A 17629-nucleotide genomic window follows, 5' to 3' on the forward strand; every position below is an offset into this window, starting at 1 on the left:
AGAGTCAACAATAACTTTATGATACATTTTTAAAGATCCTGTAATACCTTAATCCATGTATTTTCAGCCCTGGAATCCAGGTTGCCATTCCCTTAGACCAGTGTTTTTCAACCAGTGTGCCGCGGCACACTAGTGTGCCGTGAGACATGGTCAGGTGTGCCGCGAAGCTCAGAGAGAGAAAGAAAACAAGAGAGAGAGAGAGAAAGAGAGAGAGAGAGAAAGCAAGAGAGAGAGAAAGAGACAGAGAGAGAGAGGAAGAGCAAGAGAGAGTGAAAGCAAGCAAGAGAGAGAGAGAAAGAAAACAGAGAGAGAAAGAAAGAGAGAGAGAGAGAGAAATAAAGCAAGAGAGAAAGCAAGAGAGGGAAAAAGAAAGAGAATGAGAGAGAGAGAAAGAAAGGAAGAGAGAGAGAAAGAGAACAAGAGAGAAAGAGAAAGAAAGAGAGAGAGGGAGGGAGGGAAGGTGGGAGAGAGAAAGACATAGAGGGAGGTAGGGAGGGAGAGAGAAAGAGAGCAAAAAAGAGGAAGGAAGGAAGAGAGAAAGAAAGAGGGAAGGAGGGAGAGAGAGAAAAGAGAAAGAGAGAGAAAGAGGGAGGGAGGGAGAGAGAAATAGAGCGAAAGGGAGGAAGAGAGAGAGAGAGAATTTTTTTGTCCAAACTTTTTTTAGCCGTCCCCCCCACCCCCACTCAATGTGCCCCATGGTTTTGTAAATGTAAAAAATGTGCCGCGGCTCAAAAAAGGTTGAAAATCACTGCCTTAGACTATCCACGATTGACCTCTCCAGGTTCCTTAGGCTTAGAGGTCAGTAAGGGGCGTGCATAAGTGCACCAGTGTGCCTTCCGTCCCCGGTCCAATTGTCTCTCCTTATCTCATTTATCTTTTCTTCCTTTCAAATTTGTTCACCTATACTTTTATATCTTTTCTTCTATTCGTTTCTTCAGTTATATTACTAAATATCTACTCTCTTCAATGTGTATTATGTATTGGACTAAATAAATAAATTAATTAATTAAAAAACCTGAAGTTACACAGGTGGTTTGGAATACAGTGCCCACCTCCCTCTGCTAATCCGGCTTTAAGGCGCAGGGTGGAAAGCATATTCTTGCCATCTGTTTCTTTGCCGTTATTCATTGGATAAAAGCTTCCCATTTTTCTTGACAAATAGAGGTCTAAAGATAATGTGGTGAGGTCAGGTTTGAATAGGATGAAAGAGAGACTGCTGTAGCCTTCCGTATTTTTGCCACCACGAGCACATTGTAATGGAAACAATCTCTTCTAAGAAAGCAGCAAAGCCGTAGATTTCCCTGCAACAATAATGAATATAAATCTTGCCAGTTGCCTCCATTACAATCGGCATTTGTCCAAATTCAAATTGGAACTATCTATAGATCTTTTCCATTCCTTTGCCCAAATGGAGGGTGTTGTGGTTGGCTCTGGCCCAGCTCCTGCCCCAGGGAATGGGGAGGTGGATGCAGGGGGAAATTCAACATGTCACAGGCCTGTGTTATTGCCGACAGAATCAGTTCAGAGTTCAGTTTCCTCGGACGAAGAAGAAGGTGGGAGTGACTCGGCAGAGGAGGGCTTGGCACACAGTCCAGGCAGTCAATCTCCCTTATCTTCCATTGATTCAGATAATGACGTTTTGGACCCACGCAAGCGCAGAATTATGCGTAGAAGAGACCAAGTATTACAGGAAATAAGGGGGGCCACCTGTGTTTGGGTGGGGCTCCAGTAATTAGGGCTGCTGCTATAAATAGCAGCATGTGGGTTTGACCATTGTGGAAGAATATCTGATCAGAGTTCATCAGGAATCCTGTGTCTTCTGGACTTTGTTGCTTTTTCACGCCTTGGAAAACAAAGCAGAGCAGTGTGTGTGTGTGTGTGTGTGTGTGTGTGTCTCACTTTGTTGGAAGAAGAAGGGGTGTGAAGTTTCTTCACAGCTGCTAGCTAAGTACTTAATGACTGCTTAGGGGTAATTGTACAGGCTACCCGGTTGTTTTGGGACCAGTGCTCTTTGCAATACAAAAAGAGTGCTTTGTTTATTTTGCATTTTGTGATAAAGAACATTGTTTTGAATTTGTGTGTGTCTGAAATTTGTATCCTTGAATTTTCGGGAGGCTCCTATCAAAGAGCCCTGCAGAACAGAGGGGGGGGACATTCTCAATATAGGAGCCCAATTCCAGACATTTAGGAGCCATTAAATTCTTCTGAGACCAATTGATGCCATGGGATGGAGCCAAACTCATAACAGAGTTGAATGTTTCTATCTCTCTCTTCCTTATTTGTGTGCACAAATGTTGTTTTATGTTTATATGCTTCTGCCTTCTGGATTTAAAAAAAAATCGGCCAGAGCAAAAGGTATAGGATATAAGTGGTCTCAACAGACCAGGATAGAGGTAAAAGTGGGGCCATTCTTCACTCACTGACCATGATTGGCTGGGTTTTCCTGGTTTTCTGTTCCTATTTATCATTCTGGCATTGGCTTCTCTTTACAAATGTTCATCATCTAACAACAAAACAAAGGAATTGTTGCTTTAAATTCACAACTGGATGCTAACCAGCTCAATCAAAAAAACTTGGGCCAGGGTAATAGAATATTTCACCCTTTTTTTCAATTCAGGTAGCTGTCAACTTACAACCTCCGCTCCTCCTCACCCATTAAATTACCTTACTCCTCCAGATTGCAATTACTATGTTTAGAAAATTTACAGTTACCCCATGTTCTGTCGGGCTCTCTGGTAGACTCCTCCCAAAAATTCACAGGTACAAATTTCAGACACACACACGTTTGAAAATTCAAAACAATGTTCTTTATAATGAAAATTCACTTAAACCAAGTCCTCTTTTGATATAGCAAAGAGCACTAGTCTCCAAACAAACTGGCAATTTGTACAAGTCCCTTATCAGTTCTGTGATACTTAGCTTGCAGCTGTGAGGCAATTCACAGTCCTTCTTCTTTCAGAAAGTGAAACACACTTTGCTCTGGTTTAGTTTCAAAGCGGGAAAAAGCAGCACACAAAAGTTCAAAGTCAGCAAAGCAGGCACGAAACACAATGATCAGATAATCCTCCACAATGGCCAAACCCACACGCTGCTCTTTATAGCAGGCTCACTAATCACCACAGCCCCACCCAACCACAGGTGGCCTCATTTTCTTTGATAATAATATCTCAGTTGTTGTTGCCTATGCATCGCTCTCCGCATGCGTGGCTGTATCATTAACTCTTGTTCTGAATCCGAGGAGCTAGATAATTGATCTCTTTCTGAGCTGTCTGCCACACTCTCCTCCTCCCTGTCACTCATGTCTTCTTGGTCAGAGGAGCCTTCATCAGAAGATTCCACCGGGGGCAAAACAGGCCTGCAGCATGTGGATGTCTCCCCCACATCCACAGTCCTTGGGGCAGGAGCTGGGCCAGAGCTAACCACAACACCCCACCTCTGAACTAATTTAACATAAAATCATATATCACAATGTACTCCCTGTTAGCGACTACTTCACTTTTAACAACAACAACACAAGAGCATGCAATAGATACAAACTAAATGTAAATCGCTCCAAACTTGACTGCAGAAAATATGATTTCGGGAATAGAAGGGTCAACGCCTGGAATTCACTACCGGACTTTGTTGTTTCCTCCCCCAATCCCCAAATCTTCAACCTTACACAGTGAAGGGCTACCAAAGATTTTACTATCACATTGTGGGCATGGGTTATGCAGGACGCCCTGTATTTTCTTTCAACATCTTTCAGTGCAAATCGGGTGCTCTGGGGTTGAGCTCCATTTTTTTTGCCCAACTGTGTTCCCCTGTAAGGGGCGTCCATAAGTGCACCTTTGTGTCTACCGTCCCTATCCTAATGTTTTTTTATCGTTTCTCTCTCTCTACTTTATACTTATATTATGTTAAACATACTACAATACTATATTTGTATGACAAATAAATAAATAAACAGTTTATGTTCTTTCTTTATTTATTTATTTATTTGTCAAACAATTATAGGGTGATAATTTGTACATATTAAATATTTACTTACTTACTTACTTACTTACTTACTTACTTACTTACTTACTTACTTACTTACTCACTCACTTACTTATTTATTTATTGGATTTGTATGCCGCCCCTCTCCGCAGACTCGGGGTGGCTAACAACAGTAATAAAACATTATATAACAATAATCCAATACTAAAAACAGTTAAAAACCCATTATATAAAAACCAATCATACATACAGACATACCATGCATAAAACTTTAAAGGCCTAGGGGGAACTGTGTATCTCAGTTCCCCCATGCCTGGCGGCAGAGGTGGCGACAGAGGTGGGTTTTAAGCAGCTTACGAAAGGCAAGTAATGATAAAAAGTAACAAAAGAAGACAATAGGGCAAGGACGGTAGGCACAGTGGTGTGCTTATGCACGCCCCTTACAGACCTCTTAGAAAGGAGGAGAGGTCAATTGTAGATAGTCTAAGGTTAAAGGTTTTGAGGTTAGGAGTAGAAACCACAGAATCAGGTAGTGCATTCCAGGCGTTGATTACTCAGTTGATTACTGAAGTCGTAATTTTTTGCAGTCAGGTTTGGACCGGTTGACATTTAGTTTAAATCGATTTCGTGCTCGTATGTTGTTGCGGTTGAAGGTGAAGTAGTCGTTAACAGGTAGGACATTTTGGTATATGATTTTATGGACTATAATTAATTCGGAACGGAGACGACGGAGTTGTAAGTTGTCTAAACCAAGAATTTCAAGTCTGGCGGAGTAAGGTATTTTGTTGTGAGAAGAGGAATGAAGGACTCTTCTTGTGAAATATTTCTGGACTCTCTCAATTGTGTTGATGTCAGATATGCAATGTGGGTTCCATACAGGCGAGCTGTATTCTAGGATTGGTCTGACAAATGTTTTGTAAGCTCTTGTTAGCAGTTCAAAATTACCAGAGAAGAAGCTGCGAAGGATTAGGGTTCCCAAAGGTCACGAAGCAAATACTTCGTGACCTTTGGGACTAATAAAAACCTCTTTGTACTAATAAAAACCTCTTTTTATTCAGTTACTGTGAATTTCTCACCTTCACCTCAAGTACATATTGGTGGTATACAAAGATATAATATTTATATACATGATGCTAGTAAAAGAGAAACATTAGGGCAGGGGACGGAAGGAATGTGGAGACTCATAGTGGAGACTCTAAGGGTAAAGTTTTGGGAGTTGGGTGATGATACTACAGAGTCTGGTAGTGAGTTCCAGGCATCAACTACTCAGTTACTAAACTCGTATTTCCTGAAGTCGAGTTTAGAGCGGTTTACTTTGAGTTTGTATCTGTTGTGTGCTCATGTGTTGTTGTGATTGAAGCCGAAGTAGTCGTTGACAGGAAGGACGTAGCAGATAATTTTATCAGCTATTTATTATTTATTCATTTGTCCAATACACAATACATATGGAAGGGAATAGACATGAAGTAATATATATAAAGATAATATGTAAAAATAGAGGAGAAGATATATGAAAGGAAGAAAATATATATGATATATGAGATAAAGGAAAGACAATTGGACAGGGGACGAAAGGCACACTAGTGCATTTATGTACGCCCCTTACTGACCTCTTAGAAACCTGGAGAGGTCAATCGTGGACAGTCTAAGGGAGAAATGTTGGGGGTTAGGGGTTGACACTATTGAGTCCGGTAATGAGTTCCACACTTCGACAACTCGATTGTTAAAGTCATATTTTTTACAATCAAGTTTGGAGCGGTTAATATTAAGTTTGAATCTGTGGCGTGCTCTTGTGTTGTTGCGGTTGAAGCTGAAGTAGTCATTGACCGGTAGGACGTTGCAGCACATGATCTTGTGGGCAATACTTAAATCATGTTTTAGGCGTTGTAGTTCTAAGCTTTCTAGACCCAGGATTGTTAGTCTATTTTCGTAGGGTATTCTGTTTCGAGTGGAGGAGTGAAGGGCTCTTCTGGTGAAATATCTTTGGACATTTTCAAGGTGTTGATGTCCGAGATGTGGTATCGGTTCCATACAGATGAACTGTATTCAAGGATGGGTCTGGCAAACGTTTTGTAGGCTCTTGTGAGTAGTGTGAGATTGCCGGAGCAGAAGCTACGTAGGATCAGGTTAACAACTCTAGAAGCCTTTTTGGCGATATTGTTGCAGTGGGCTTTAGCACTTAAGGTTAGGGTTAGGTTATGCTTAGGTCGTGTTTGAGACGACGTAGTTCTAAGCTTTCTAAGCCCAGGATTGTAAGGGATGGATTTTCTGCCTAGCAGCACCCACTTATGATGCATAGAAACTGCATCCTTTATCACCGGTTGGACAACGTGGGATAATGAGATGAGCGCATGCTGCCCTCTGTTGGGTAGGACTGCAACTGCATCCAATGGCCTCTGCAGGTACCGTTAGGTGAGCCTTTTTGAGAGACAGGAAGTGCCGATGGGAGGGAACCAGAGTCAGCCAGAGGTCTTGGCGTTTCCTTCAGCACAAGTGCAAATAATAATAATAATAATAATAATAATAATAATAATAATAATAACAACAATAATAATAATAACAATAATAATAACAATAACAACAACAATAACAATAACAATAACAATAACAATTATTATTATTATTATTATTATTATTATTATTATTATTATTATCATCAAAAATGAGCAAGCAAAACTACTGTGGGACTTCCGACTTCAGACTGACCGAATTCTGAAGCATAACACACCAGACATTGTGATCGTGGAGAAAAAGAAAGTATGGATCATCGACATCGCAATCCCAGGAGACAGCAGAATTGAGGAGAAGCAGCTAGAGAAATTAGTGAAATACGAAGATCAAAAAATCGAGCTGCAACGACTCTGCCATAAGCCCGTGAAAGTGGTCCCAGTGGTACTTGGCACGCTGGGCGCAGTACCAAAGGATCTCAGCGGACATTTGAAAACCATCGGAATTGACAAAATCTCCATCTGTCAATTGCAAAAGGCCGCTTTACTGGGATTGGCAAACATAATTTGCCGCTACATCACGCAGTCCTAGGTGCTTGGGAAGCGCCCGACTGGTGATGAAATACGAAATCCAGCATAGTGATCTCGTTTGCTGTGTTGTACTGACATAATAATAATAATAATAATAATAATAATAATAATAATAATAATAACAATTTATTAGACTTCTATGCTGCCCCTCTCTGAAGACTCGAGGCAGCTCACAACAACAATAAAAAATGCAATACAAATCTAATAATTAAAAACTAAGCTAAAAACTCACTATCATTAAAACAATCAAAATTACACAATCATCACCATACATAAATCTTACTAGTCAAAGAGGGGATATATTAATTACCCCATGCCTGGTGACATAAATGGGTATTCAACATCTTGCAGAAGGTGAGGAGGGTGGGGGCGGTTCTGATCTCTGGGGGGAGTTGATTCCACAGGGCTGGGGCTGCCACAGAAAAGTATCTTCCCCTGGGTCCCGCCAGACGACGTTGTTTAGTCGACAGGACCCGGAGAAGGCCAACTCTGTGGGACCTAATCAGCCGCTGGGATTTGTGCGGCAGAAGGCGGTCCCGGAGGTATTCTGGTCCGATGCCACGTAGGGCTTTATCGGTCATGACCAACACATAACCAAATAAGTGTTTCCTTGACAGGGTGACGATCTGTCAAAAAACCCTAGCCGCATCAAACACTTTCCTTCCTGTGATTGCAAGCTGGGAAAGAGATAAAGCACAAATGGAGCAGGGATGATTGTTGCTGGATAGAAATGGCAGGAAGTCTGAATAATAGGATATGAGGCAGGCAAGAAAGAAAGAAAGAAAGAAAGAAAGAAAGAAAGAAAGAAAGAAGGAAGGAAGGAAGGAAGGAAGGAAGGAAGAAAGAAAGAAAGAAAGAAGAAAGAAAGAAAGAAAGAAGAAGAAAGAAAGAAAGAAAGAAAGAAAGAAAGAAAGAAAGAAAGAAAGAAAGAAAGGCTGTGGCCTCTTCACGCTGGGTCCCTGTCACATTTTCTTTTGCAAAAATCAGAAAAAAGCCATACATACATACATACATGCCTCACCCCTTTTCTAAGAGGTCCGTAAGGGGCGTGCATAAGCGCACCAGTAAGTGCCTACCGTCCCTGTCCTACTGTTCCCATTTATTCGTATCCATTTCCCGTATTCATAATCATGTTTATACTTATATCTGTTATCTGATACTGTACATGCTTGACAAACAAATAAAGTAATTAAATAAAAATAAATGAAATGTGTTTTGAGTGCAGGGGAATGGGAGAAACCAGTAGGCTGCAAGAATTGATCATTCTAGGATAAAATTGATCATTCTAAGATAAAATACAAGAAATAGTATAAAGGCAGACTAGATGGACCATGAGGTATTTTTCTGCCGTCAATCTTCTATGTTTCTATTTTGAGGACCATGTGAGGCCCTCAGAACGTTGTATAAGCAAATATGGTTTAAAATTAAACAGCATGAGATTGAGTAACTACAGTGGTACCTCTACTTACGAACTTAATTTGTTCCATGATAAGTTTGTAAGAAGCAGCAATTTTTCCCATGGGAATCAATGTAAAATCAAATAATGCATGTGATTGGGGAAACCACAGGGAGGGTGGAGGCCCTGTTTCCTCTCAGGAGATTCCTAGAGAGGCCCCACAGAGACTTCACCCTGCCTTTTCCAGTCCTGTTTCCTCCCAGGAGATTCCTAAAAAAAACCGGTCCGTTGGGTCTATCTGAAGTTTGGAAGCTTCAGTAAGGCCTGTGTGGGGCAGGGCAGTGGGGGGGATTGTGGGAGGGAGGGCATTGCATTATGGGTGAGGGCATGGGTGTGCACATTATCATATATGTGCACCATTTTGGAACCCGAGCAAAAAAAGGTTCACCATCACTGCCCTGAGGGGGTTTTTTTTTGGGGGGGGGGTTGGTTGGTTGGTAGTCTTTTCTTGAGGGGAGGCTGCCTGTCAGGCCAAAACCATTTTGCTTGGGGTCTTTGGTCTGCCACACTTTATGCCATTCTGAAATTTGTTTTTTGCTATCAGAATTTGGGAGGGGTCATTGCATGAGGGATGTCTGCATGCAGCCATAATAAATGTCTTCTAGATTGTCAAGGTCATCTGTTGCCTTTGCACTCCTGCCCCTGCACGGAAGATTATGGGAGCTGCTGACAAGTTGGCGATTGGTGAAGATTGGTCGAATGATGGACTTGGGGTGGGGGACAAGGCTTGAATTTTCAACTGGGTGGAGAAACCCTTGGGAATTCAGATTCAGGTTTCTCCCAAATGTGCCAACATGGCTCTGCTAATAAATTGGAACTTTGAGGAATACTTTGCCTCGGACGCGGATTTGATTTTCAATACCATTTGGAACCCTGACAATCGGATTCAAATTGGCTTTCTGACTTAGTTTGATAATTGATTTGGGTCAGAGATGAAGTTGGATCAGCTTCCAACTGAAAGCTCAGTTTAATGAGTGAAGTTCACTGGTGCTTAAAGTTGTGAACTTTTAATTTTTGAATTTTTAATATATGCATATGCTCTAAACCTCTGGAATCTACATAGCCCTACGTTGGATGCCCAAAGTAGGAGACTTTGTTTATAGAGCCTTCCTTCCTTCCTTCCTTCCTTCCTTCCTTCCTTCCTTCCTTCCTTCCTTCCTTCCTTCCTTTGACTTCAGCATCTTAAAGCCTTTCCTTTCCTTTCCTTTCCTATCCTATCTTCGGAGAGGGGCGGCATACAAATCTAATAAATTATTATTATTATTATTATTATTATTATTATTATTATTATTATTATTATCCTATATATTTTTGAAATTTTCCTGGCATCACCAGATACCACCTTCTAAATTTTGAAAGAATTATAAACAAAAATAGTTTTAAAAACTCTTTGCATAAAAAAATAAGGCAACCAATAATCACAATAATGATTAATAATGAAATGTGTTCGTTTCAATTTTCCTGGTAAAAAGTGACTATTTGGACAACTTTGTTCACTGAGTATTTCCATTCTCATTTCAGCCTTCTCATCTAGGTATTATCTAGTTGTATTGATGTACAAATTATTGCGTTGTCTGTCACATTATTCTCAGCTTCTTAGGGCTGTCCCAAGAACGTGGCTATGTTTACACCAATGTTTGACCAGGAGAAAATTTTTAAAAGGAGCCGTATTCACACAACGTATGAATAAAACATTACTGGTAGTTTATTAACAAAGGAGTGGCTGGAGCAAATTGGAAACGTTTTGTTGTTTTTGTATTTTGATGTGATTTTTACTAACTCAAAATGCAGTTGAATAGTTGCCTGAATTTAGTGATCAACAAAGATGATTAGGGGACTGTAGGATAAAACATATGAAGAACGGTTTCAGGAACTGGGCATGGCCAATTAAGAAGAAGGAGACATGATAGCAGTGCTCCAGTATCTCAGAGGTTGCCACAAAGAAGAAGGAGTCAAACTATTCTCCAAAGCACCTGAAGGCAGGGCAAGAAGCAATAGGTGGAAACTAATCAAGGAGAGAAGCAACTTAGAACTAAGGAGAAATTTCCTGACAGTCAGAACGGTTGATCAGTGGAAGAGCTTGCCTCCAGAAGTTGTGAATGCCCCAACACTGGGAGTTTTTAAGAAGATGTTGGATAACCATTTGTGTGAAGCAGTATAGGGTTTCCTGCCTAAGCAGGGGGTTGGACTAGAAGACCTCCAAGGCCCCTTCCAACTCTTTTGTTGTTGTTGTTATCAGACACTGGGGAAACCACCTAAACTGAAGAAAGTAAAATAAAAATATATGTAAAGTGCACTGCAGGGATATATTTCACCACAAGAGGACTCCACAATGATTATTTTCAGAGTTTTCTTTGCTCCGGTCTTCTATATATCGTTTATTTGTTCCATTCCATTCTGATCATCCGAGCCGCCCCGAGTCTTCGGAGAAGGGCGGCATACAAATCTAATTAATGATGATGATGATGATGATGATGATAATGATGATGATGATGTTTTTTCTGGTCCTCCGAAACCGCCTTCCACCGCACGAATCCCAGCGGCCAATAAGGTCCCATAGAGTTGGCCTTCGCCGGGTCCCGTCGACCAAACAATGTCATTTGGCGGGCCCCAGGGGAAGAGCCTTCTCTGTGGCGGCCCCGGCCCTCTGGAATCAACTCCCCCCAGAGATTAGAACGGCCCCCACCCTCCTTGTCTTTCGCAAGTTACTCAAGACCCACCTATATCGCCAGGTATGGGGGAACTAAGACATCTCCCCCAAGCTTTTTTATATTTTATGTTTGGTATGTATGTGCTGTATGGTTTTTAATTGTTGGGGGTTTTTATATATTTTTTATTATTAGATTTGTTCCATTGTTATACTGTTTTTATTACTGTTGTGAGCCGCCCCGAGTCTTCAGAGAGGGGCGGCATACAAATCTAATAAATTATTATTATTATTATTATTATTATTATTATTATTATTATTATTTTCAAACTAGGATTCCCACTCTCTTACTAAGCATCCATCTAAATCGCCATCTTGAAGTGCAGTATAATAATAATCCCATTCCACATTATTTTTAAAAAATTATTTAATATGGATTATAAAATTATTTAATATTATTTAATGTGGAAGTCTTTGAATGTATGGCTACAAATGAGCCCAGATTTTTTTCTTGCTGAGTGAGACATTTGCTAAATAGGCTTTGTCCCATTTTATGACTTGTCTTGCCACAATTAAGTGTGTCACCGAAGTTGTTAAGTTAGTTATTAAGTGAATCTGGCTTCCCCGTTGACTTTGCTTATCAGGTGGTCACAAGAGGGGATCACGTGACCCTGGGACATGGCAACTGAAAATGTCCAAAGATATTTCACTAGAAGAGCCCTTTACTCCTCCACTCGAAACAGAATACCCTACGAAAATAGACTAACAATCCTGGGCCTAGAAATCCTAGAACTACGGCGCCTAAAACACGATTTGAGTATTGCCCACAAGATCATATGCTGCAACGTCCTGCCGGTCAATGACTACTTCAGCTTCAACCGCAACAACACAAGAGCACGCAACAGATTCAAACTTAATACGAACCGCTCCAAACTTGACTGTAAAAAATATGATTTCAACAATCGAGTTATCGAAGCGTGGAACTCATTGCCGGACTCAATTGTGTCAACCCCTAACCCCCAACATTTCTCCCTTAGACTCTCCACGATTGACCTCTCCAGGTTCCTAAGAGGCCAGTAAGGGGCGTACATAAGTGCACTGGTGTGCCTTTCGTCCCCTGTCCAATTGTCTTTCCTTTCTCTCACTTATCATATATATTTTCTTCCTTTCATATATCCTCTCCTCTAAGTTCACTTTACCCTTATATATATTACTTAATGTCTATTTTTCTTCCTATGTATTTGTGTATTGGACAAATGAATAAATAAATAAAAATAAATAATTGTCATAAACTGCCAAGCATCCATATTTTGATTCTCTGCCTACGAGAATGTTGGAATGTGTGGATAAGTGTGGATGGGTGTTTTCCCCACACGGCCATTCCGACATCCACTAACATCGGTATATACTACTATTAATTTAATTTTCTTTGATTTTCCTCTGTACTTACTATTGTGTTTTCTTTTTTAAAAGTGGAAAATTAATAAAAATATTTTAAAAGAAAAGGGGAAAAAAGTCATTTTTTCAGTGACAATATAACTTTGAATGGTCACTAAATGAATTTAGTGCCAAAATCACTGATCGGCTTCTCACTGTTATTTTTTTATTTATTTTATTTTCATTTTGTCCAATACATAATACACATTGAAGAGAATAGATATGTAATAATATAAATAAAGAAAAGAATAGAAGAAAAGACATAAAAGTATAGGTGAACATATTTGAAAGGAAGAAAAGATAAATGAGATAAGGAGAGACAATTGGACTTTTTTTAAAGAAATGTTTCACACCCTTTTGTATAGGTAATAATTCCAGCCCATCTCTTTCAAAGCCGACCTCTTCATCCTCTACAGTATAATTTAATCAGCTTAGCGCTAAATTTAACTCTAGTATTAGTCGACTGAGTCAATTATCCCTCTTTGTGTTCTCATTGACCCAGTTAAATGGCTGTCGGGAAAAGCCTTCCTGATTCCACTTTGATATTCCCAGGCGTAGCCCTCTTCCCACCTCCGTCTCTGATCTCACTATAATTAACGGCAACTGTCTGATGTTTGCTCCTGTTGGGAAGCTGGATTTGGTGCACAACTGGGAATCCAGCCTGGGAGAAACCCCTACATCACGGCCAGCTCAGCTGCCATTCAACCCACACCCAGGAAACGATGGTTGAAAACCTCTACATTCTGCATAAGGTGTATCAAGGCAGAAAGAAGAGGTGGGAGGACTTTGCGGAACCTAAGCCCAGATTCTGATGGCTTTTCATTTGGCCAGCATTTAACAGGTGGATTTTCCTGCCCTTTGAAAATAATCCTTATTACTGAATTGGTGACCCCAGTCATCTCTGGGATGCAGTTAAATCCAGTCATGGGTTGCTGACCACACGGGGCAAGGAGGAGAGAGCAAAAAACATACACACAAACATACCATGCATAAACTGTATAGGCCCGGGGTAGGTGTCTCAATTCCCCCAAGCCTGACGGCAGAGGTGGGTTGTATGCATCCCAGTGAGATTTTGCTTCTATGCATGCACAGGAAGTTAAATCTTGCAAGGGGACATGCGCGCGCACGAGATTTTGGCAAAAAATCACTGAAATCTTGCAGGCATGCACGTCCCCTCATGACATTTTGATTCCTGTGCATGGGTGTATGCATGCGCATGTAATACACCTGAAGCTGCGCATGTAGCTCCATTTCTACTACTGGTGCAGCGTAAAAATTTGTCTGTTTGGGAGCAATGAGTAATTGCCTGCTGCGAACTGTGCGTAGGTGCCAGGAAGGGAATCCGGTCAGTAAATATTCCAGATGCAAAGGATTTTAGGGTTGTTAAAAGAAGAAGAAAAAGCTCTTGCCCTGAGTGAATCTTGAAAAATGTTCGTTTTAGGGTGTGTGTTTTTTAAAATCCACATTAATTAATCCCTACTTAAAATCCCTACTTAAAAACCTCCAGTGATGAAGCTCCTACAACTTCTGGTTTATTATTATTATTATTATTATTATTGTTGTTGTTGTTGTTGTTGTTGTTGTTATTATTATTATTATTATTATTATTATTATTATTATTATTATTATGTCAGTACAACACAGCAAACGAGATCACTATGCTGGATTTCGTATTTCATCACCAGTCGGGAGCTGCCCAAGCACCTAGGACTGTGTGATATAGCTGCAAATTATGTTTGCCGATCCCAGTAAAACAGCCTTTTGCAATTGACAGATGGAGATTTTGTCAATTCCGATGGTTTTCAAATGTCCACTGAGATGCTTTGGCACTGCGCCCAGCGTGCCAAGTACCACTGGGACCACTTTCACGGGCTTATGCCAGAGTCGTTGCAGCTTGATTTTTAGATCTTCGTATTTCACTAATTTCTCTAGCTGCTTCTCCTCAATTCTGCTGTCTCCTGGGATTGGTTATTATTATTATTATTATTATTATTATTATTATTATTATTTAATCAATTAAATTTGTATGCTGCCTCTCTCCGTAGACTCGGGGCGGCTCAGAGCAGTAATACAAAACAATGTACAATACAAATCTAATATGTAATATTTAAAAACTAAAAACCCATAGTTTAAAAAACATACACACAACATACCATAGATAAACTATATAGGCCTGGGGAAGAAAATGGATGACATTAGGGATCAGAACTATTATTTTTAATCCAGGTGACGAGAATAGTGGGGAGTGGGGAAGCAGCACAGATAAAAGTTATATATCCAACACAATTCCAGTTTAGACTAAAAATATTGATATAATAATAAAAGCTTTGGCAAGATGATGAGATAATAGACAGAAACTGCCAGTCGGATACATTCAATGATTTTTTTAGAATTTCAACTCAGGGGAAGGTAAAGAAAGGGAGGAAGTAGAAATGTAGGAATTGATAGGGGATGGAGAGGTTGGAGAAGGAGGAAGGGAGGGAAAGTTAAAGAAAGGAGGAGGAGGAGGGATAGGAATGAAAAAGGGAGGTTTAGACTGACAGATATTGGCAGCAAAAACTATTTGGAACGAAGTGAAAGCAAAATACTTTTGATTTTTTTCCCTTTATTATTGTTATGCTTGGTTTCTGTGGATGTAATTATTTGACTACATGGTGGGGAAAAATAAATATATATTTTTTAAAAATGAAAGAAAATGGATGACATTAGCCTCTTCTGTCCGCCGTGCTCTACAGGAGTCGTCAAAATGGCTCCTCGCTCTTGCACGAAGATTTTCAGAGACTGGGTTGAAGTTTCATTTTCCACTAGGTGGCAGTAGCTGTTCTTTCACAATATGGAGTTTGGCAGTGAGGGTGAGGTTCTGTCCTTCAGGAGGGGGAGAGAGAAAGACTCAACAAGCCGGCTTTGCAAAACAGTAGATTTATTTTCGATTTTTCTAGAAGAAGGGTATTTACGCTGCAATCCACCCCCTATCAATTCCTACGTTTCTACTTCCTCTCTTTCTTTACCTTCCCCTGATTTGAAATTCTAAAAAAAGTCATTGAATGTATCCGACTGGCAGTTTCTGTCTATTATCTCATCATCTTCCCAAAGCTTTTATTATTATATCAATACATGGCATTGGACCAGATTACCTCTGGAACCGCCTGCAACCGCACGAATCCCAGGTCCCACAGAGTTGGCCTTCTCCGGGTCCCGTCGACTAAACAATGTCGTTTGGCGGGCCCCAGGGGAAGAGCCTCCTCTGTGGCAGCCCCGGCCCTCTGGAACCAACTCCCCCCCCGGAGATTAGAACTGCCTCCACCTCCCTGTCTTTCGTAAACTACTCAAGACTCACTTATGCCGCCAGGCATGGGGGAGTTAAGCTATTCCTTCCCCCTAGGCCATTACAAGTTATGCATGGTATGTTTGTGTGTATGTTTGGTTTTATAATAAGGGTTTTTAGTTGTTTTATTAATTGGATTGTTACATGCTGTTTTTTATCATTGTTGTTAGCCGCCCCGAGTGTACGGAGAGGGGCAGCATACAAATCCAATAAATAAATAAATAAATAAATAAATATAACCCCCAACATTTCTCCCTTAGAGTATCCACGATTGACCTCTCCAGGTTCCTAAGAGGTCACTAAGGGGCGTACATAAGTGCACTAGTGTGCCTTTCGCCCCCTGTCCAATTGTCTCTCCTTATCTTATATATCATATATCTTTTCTTCCTTTCATATATCTTCTCTATTTTTATATCTTTTCTTCTATCCTTTTCTTTATACATAATACTTCATGTCTATTCTCTTCAATATGTATTGTGTATTGGACAAAATAAATAAGTAAATAAAATAAATAAATAAAAATAAAATAAAACCTGCACAGAGTCCATTTGTCTGAAATGGAATAGGATCTCTTCAATATTGGGTTGCTAGCCGGTATGCGCCACACTGTGTACCAATAGCAAAAAGGGATCACCAATGTGTATGCACCCAGCGAGATTTTGCTTCTTTGCATGTGTAGGAAGAAAAATCTCATGTGTTGACATGCGCGCATGAAAGATTTTGGTCATTTTTTTGTGCATGTACGAAAATAAAAAAACCCACCGAAATCCTGCACACGTGTGGGTCCTCTCGCGAGTGGCCTTGTGCAGAACCAAATGTATATGCCGGCGACACGGAGCTGCACGGGCATTGTAGCGGCAATAAGTAGCAACTCCCGCCTGGATCTCTTGAGCAGAGCAGAGCAGAAGATTGGATTGGAAGACCTCCAAGGCAGGGGCGGGTTCCAACTTACCTCTCTGCCGGTTCGCTCCTTCCAGCATCGTGGGGGGTGCACATATGCTTTGCGCACACATACATGTGCAGTAACGAAAAATCAGGGGGGGAAACCAAAGCCAGGGGGGGGAAGGTGACCGCATGCGCAGTGCCAGAACTCAGTTTCTGTGCATGCTCAGAAGGAAAAAAAGGTATTTTTAATTTTTTTTTAAAAAAATTAAAAGATGACAGCATTCATGGACCGGCACCACCAAACCAGTTTGGTGGTTTCATTGTGACATCACTAGCAAGTCACTATTGGTTTGGATGAACTTGTCCGAACCGGAAGAAACCCACCAGTGAAGGGCTGCAAAAAAATTTACTACCACACTGCCGGCCATGTGACCAGGTGGGAGTGGCTTAATGATCATGTGACTGGGAGTGGCTTAAAGTCATGTGACTGGCTAAACGGTGGCCAACTTGACGTACCTCTCTACATGGGACTACCTTTGAAAAGTGTTTGGAAACTTCAGATCGTGCAGAATGCAGCTGTGAGAGCAATCATGGGCTTCCCAAGTATGCCCATGTTACACCAACACTCCGCAGTCTGCATTGGTTGCCGATCAATTTCCGGTCACAATTCAAAGTGTTGGTTTTGACCTATAAAGCCCTTCATGGCATCGGACCAGAATATCTCTGGGACCACCTTCTGCCGCATGAATCCCAGCGACCGATTAGGTCCCACAGAGTTGACCTCCTCCGGGTCCCGTTGACTAAACAATGTCATTTGGCGGGTCCCAGGGGAAGAGCCTTCTGAGATAACTTCCCCAGGCCTA

At 40.9% G+C, this 17629-nt stretch overlaps 1 protein-coding gene across 1 annotated transcript in view; it reads right to left on the reverse strand.

Annotated features, from left to right (window-relative positions):
- FAM174B (family with sequence similarity 174 member B) overlaps positions 1 to 16861 on the reverse strand; it is a 52438-nt gene extending 35577 nt beyond the window's left edge. Inside the window, exon 1 of the mRNA XM_070762779.1 lies at positions 16834 to 16861. Coding sequence (XP_070618880.1) covers positions 16834 to 16861 — 28 coding nt within the window. The remainder of the gene's footprint in view (positions 1 to 16833) is intronic.
- Positions 16862 to 17629: the final 768 nt, after the last annotated feature.

The sequence above is a fragment of the Erythrolamprus reginae genome, chromosome 10 (genome assembly GCF_031021105.1).
Source record: "Erythrolamprus reginae isolate rEryReg1 chromosome 10, rEryReg1.hap1, whole genome shotgun sequence".
In the NCBI taxonomy this organism is placed as follows: Eukaryota; Metazoa; Chordata; class Lepidosauria; order Squamata; family Dipsadidae; genus Erythrolamprus; species Erythrolamprus reginae.